The 4968-nt window shown below is 50.4% G+C and overlaps 1 protein-coding gene across 1 annotated transcript in view; it reads left to right on the top strand.

The window, feature by feature from the left end:
* Nucleotides 1-2843: 2843 nt before the first annotated feature.
* LOC308173503 (prolow-density lipoprotein receptor-related protein 1-like) overlaps nt 2844-4968 on the top strand; it is a gene marked incomplete at both ends in the record, with an annotated part of 52989 nt that continues 50864 nt past the window's right edge. The window contains 2 exons of the mRNA XM_080548533.1: nt 2844-2916; nt 4755-4873. Coding sequence (XP_080404659.1) covers nt 2844-2916; nt 4755-4873 — 192 coding nt within the window. The remainder of the gene's footprint in view (nt 2917-4754; nt 4874-4968) is intronic.

Below are 4968 nucleotides of genomic sequence, written 5' to 3'. Positions count from 1 at the left end.
AGTGACTGGGGGGAGGGGGGGGGGGGGGGTGAGGGGAGCTGGAGGGCTGGAGGGCTGGTGGGCCGGGAGGGGAAGTTGTAATTCAGCCCAAACGGTTACGGCGATGACCCGGAGCGTCTCACTCACCTCCAGGTTGGGTAAACAAGGCGAGGCGGCGGGCGGCTCATTGATAGCATGTGTGACATTCCCTCTTTCCCATCTCAGTTACCCCCCGCCCCCCCCCTCCTCCCTGCCCCCGCCTCCCTGCCCCTTCCTCTACCTCTGTCCCTAGCTGGCCTGGCCCTGGGGCCCTAGCCTGGGTAGACTTCTCTCTCCTGCCCCCCCTTCCCATCTCAGTTACCCCTGAGTCAGTCACCTCCCCACCCTGCCCCCGCCTCCCTGCCCCTTCCTCTACCTCTGTCCCTAACTGGCCTGGCCCTGGGGCAAGACTTCTCTCTCCTGCCCCCCTACAGGGCAGCAGTGGAACAACACCGGCTTGCTTGCTGGTCAACTGCCGAGACTCTTCTCCTAGCCACATCATTTATTCTCTTCTCCTCAGACGATTTTTTTCTTCTTCTTCTTCTTCTATCTTTTATCACCAGTCACCAGTTCTTCAGTGGAATCATTTATTCATTCATGTGGGCTGTGTAACAATCGGCATCAACCGGGGCTACATGATAGAAGATAGAATAATACTTCCCCCATTATAATAACCGACTTTTCTTTTTTTTACTTCAATCCCCTAACGAAATGTCATTAGAAAGACTGAGCATGTTTGTCTTCGGCATCGGTTAACCGCTCTCTATGAGCCCTCTTCTCCCTCTCCCTCGCCGCTCGCTAGAATGTCCCCGTTGCCATGGTTCCTTTAGTGGTACAGTAACCCACATTGGTGAGGCGACGCTGCTACGGGAGCTAACTAACCCTCCTGACCCACTTCCTGCTCCTCTCCCCCGGTGGCTTCCTGTCAGTTTCGGTCGCATCCAAGGGTGTGTGTGTGTGTGTGTGTGTGTGTGTGTGTGTGTGTGTGTGTGTGTGTGTGTGTGTGTGTTTGAAATACCACAGCCATATTACTGGGAGACATGTTAAGAACGTCTGGGGGGGAGGGGGGGGGGGGGGGGTGGGGGGGTGGGTAGGACAGCACGAGGAGCCAAAAGTATGCCTTTTTCATTGAGATGTCTATTGTCATTTCACCCATACACAAACAAACAAACACATAAGGACTGAGAGAGCTCCTTTGAGAAGAGATACTTCTACACAAGCCTGGTTGCATCTCATGAATCATTCAGGAGCTCCTCCTCCTGACTTCTGGTGGAGAGAGAGAGTGGAGGTCCAGAGGCCGACACTGGACGCAGTGCGCCAGACTGACCACTGGTGGCATCAACGGGGAGGGGAGGAAGACACAAAGATCTGTGTGTGTGCATGTCTGTGTCTGTGTGTGTGTCTGTGTGTCTGTGTGTGTGTGAGTGTGTGTGTGTGTGTGTGTGTGTGAGTCTGTGTGGGTGTCTGTGTCTGTGTCTGTGTGTGTGTGTGTGTATCTGTGTCTGTGTCTGTGTCTGTGTGTCTGTGTGTGTGTGTCTGTGTGTGTGTGTATGTCTGTGTCTGTCTGTGTGTGTCTGTGTCTGTGTGTGTGTGTCTGTGTGGGTGTCTGTGTCTGTCTGTGTGGGTGTCTTCTGTCTGTGTCTGTCTGTGTGTGTGTGTGTGTGTGTGTGTGTGTGTGTGTGCGCACATGGCACACTACTGTCGTGCCAGTGGACCGTATAAATACACCCTTCACCCCCTCATGCCAGTGGAATGCTCTGGAACAACCCCCGGTCCTCATGTATTTGAAGGGAAATAATAATAAACAAATAAAGAAGTGAAGATGTAGCCGACGTGCTGTTGCTGTACCACCAGGCTGCACCTCGGTGGGGAAGAATGTGCCGGAATCTGGAGTGCTCTTCTTCTTCTTCGCGTCTCTCATTAAGACTCTTCTGTTAGAAGAACACTTCACATTTCAATGGCAGAGAAGAGAGGAGGAAAACCCCAAATACTTCACCTGCGTGATGTAGCCAACAGACAACACACACACGCACACACACACACACACACACACACACACACACACTCCACCCTTTCTCTCCTTTTGAATCTCTCCGTTCTGCCGTCAACTCCTCCTTCTTAAAAGGGACGTGTCATGACCTCACTTACATACTCATATTGGCTCTAATAATAGCCTGTTCCCCTGGGCCCTGTCTGTCTGTTTGGGTACTTGGCTGTCTGTCTGTCTGTCTGTTTCTGAGCTGCATCTCCGACCTTCTACTGGTTCCTCTAGTGCAGCAGTCAGTGGTTCTGGTCTCAGACCCAACACTGGTTCTACTAGTGCAGTGGTACTCCACCCTGGTTCTGGAGAACCGCAGTGCTGCTTTTTTGCATTTAGCAGACGTAGTGACTAGTGAATCATCTATCCATCAGTCATAGTAGGAAACAGTCATCTATGCTAGGGCCAGGGGGGAGGGGGGGGGGCGTAATGCTAGAAGAAGGAAGAATTGAGATTATTATTATCATTTATTTATTTGTTTATTTTTATTTACAGTAGAGAAACTGTAGAGGGGATGAAGAGGTCTTTAGGAGGGACAGCTGAGGTGTAGCCTGAAGAGATGGTTCTTCGTGGGTCTTCAGTCTACGGCGGAAGATAGGGAGTGACTCTGCAGTCCTGCCTATCGCTGCACTCGTACTTCCTCTGAAGAGCTCCTTATGACCGCTGTGGTCTACGGGATCCATGGTTGCGGTGTGTGACTTGTTCAGAAACGCCTTTCCACTAGAGGCTTCGTGTGGGAACATATATCTTTTTTTCCTCCCAATTCTGTCATGAAATGAAGTGAGAGATGTTTGAGAAGGTGGAGAAAAACAGTTTCTCTTGTCTTCTGAACGGCTGGGAAACATCCCTGGACCCCGCCAGTGAGGTCATCGATCCCTGAACCCTTATCCTTTATTTCATTTCATTCGATGAAGGCCTGAATATCGGTTTGACGAAACCCAGTTGTGTGACACTCGACATTGCATCATTCCCCATAAGCCACGGGGGCTGGAAAATGACGAGCTGTGAAGGGAGAACGAACCGAACGTCCCTCCAGGTCTCGTTTGGAAGTATTCTCCTTCTTTCTTTTTCATTTTTCCCTCCTTTTCCCGCCTGGCTTCTTTCTAGGTCAGCATTCCTGATGTCTCCTTCCCTTGTCCCTAAACCCCCATGTGCCTAGCGAGCAGCATGTTAAACCTGCACTCGCAGAGCACTCTATTAGACTGTGTGAGTGTGTGTGTGTGCCCTGTGTGAGTGTGTGTGTGTGTGCCCTGTGTGTGTGTGTGTGTGTGTGCCCTGTGTGTGTGTGTGTGTGTGTGTGCCCTGTGTGTGTGTGTGTGTGTGTGTGTGTGTGTGTGTGTGTGCCCTGTGTGTGTGTGTGTGTTTTCAGTTTGTGGTGGTGTGTGTGTGTGTGTGTGCAGTGGAGGATTTTAGTTGGTGTGGCTTTGAATACTTTCCCCCCTTTGGCTGTGGAGAGAGAAGGAGTGTTTTTTTTCTCTTTTTGGAAGGTGCGGGTGGAGGGGGGGCTGGGGGACGGGGGGGGGGCTGGGGGAGGGGCTAACAGAACAAGATGTTCTTTGATAACTTGTAGACGTGTTGCATCACTGGTGTTGGTCTGGGAACACTGACCTGGATATTTGGGGGCAACAAGCCTATGCAAAAGCAGCCTGTGTGTGTGTGTGCGTGTGTGTGTGTGTGTGTGTGTGTGTGTGTGTGCGCGCGCCATCTCTCTGTCCTTTCCACAAAAGAGCTGCCAACTTTCTGTGCACCCAGTTAAACCCACTGTAGGCTCCAGTTGACCGGGCTGTCCAACCCATCTGATGACACACGCGCACACACACACACACACACACACACACACACACACACACAGACACACACACACACACACACACACACACACACACACACACACACACACACACACACACACACACACACACACACACAGGGATACAAACAGGCATTGGCACATTTGTCCTTTTTACAGATGACCCAGCAAAGCTCTCTCTATGTTATGTAACTAACCGTGATAACATTGGTGTGCCTATCCTACCACCTCTACAGTACCCACCTGCTAGAGTTAACTAACCCACCTGCTAGAGTTAACTAACCCACCTGCTAGGGTTAACTAACCCACCTGCTAGGGTTAACTAACCCACCTGCTAGGGTTAACTAACACACCTGCTAGAGTTAACTAACACACCTGCTAGGGTTAACTAACACACCTGCTAGAGTTAACTAACTCACCTGCTAGGGTTAACTAACCCACCTGCTAGGGTTAACTAACCCACCTGCTAGGGTTAACTAACCCACCTGCTAGGGTTAATGTTGTAGTATTATATCAAATATACGGAGAATTGAAGTCTCTATCTCTACATTCTGGGAAATCGTAGCTAACAATTCAGTCTGCCTGGGGACGGTGCCAATGATTTGTTGCGCACTTACTAAAGTCTAGTTTCCTGTCACCACATTTGTCTGCCAAGATTAGTGATGTCATAAAGGGTGTCATCTTTGTATATAAGGGCTGTGCTCAGAGGAGGCTCTGGGGCTCTGGACTTTGCCAACTCTAGACTACTGCTGTCATGTAACTTTATAAATAAAAGGCTTCAAGCTAATCTGATCAATCTCTGTGTGTTCAACATTCAATATCAATAGAGAAGAAACCAGATGAATCCACTACGTTAACTAACGCCCCTGTTCCCTGTTTCTGTTCCAGCCCCAAAGACCTGCAGCCCCAAGCAGTTTGTGTGTAAGGACCAGGTCACCTGCATCTCCAAGGGCTGGCGCTGTGACGGGGAGAAGGACTGTCCCGACGGCTCCGACGAGGAGCCGGATGTCTGTAAGTGTTTGACCTTTGACCTTTTTAACCTTGTTTTGTTCTGAGTGGGGCAGTCCCACTGTCATATTTTTCATTTTAGGGATGCTTAGGT

This window comes from Nansenia antarctica (assembly GCF_963989245.1).
Source record: "Nansenia antarctica genome assembly, chromosome: 18".
Lineage (NCBI taxonomy): Eukaryota > Metazoa > Chordata > Actinopteri > Argentiniformes > Microstomatidae > Nansenia > Nansenia antarctica.
Note: the sequence above shows the minus strand (reverse complement) of the source record. Positions and strands in the feature narration are given on the sequence as shown.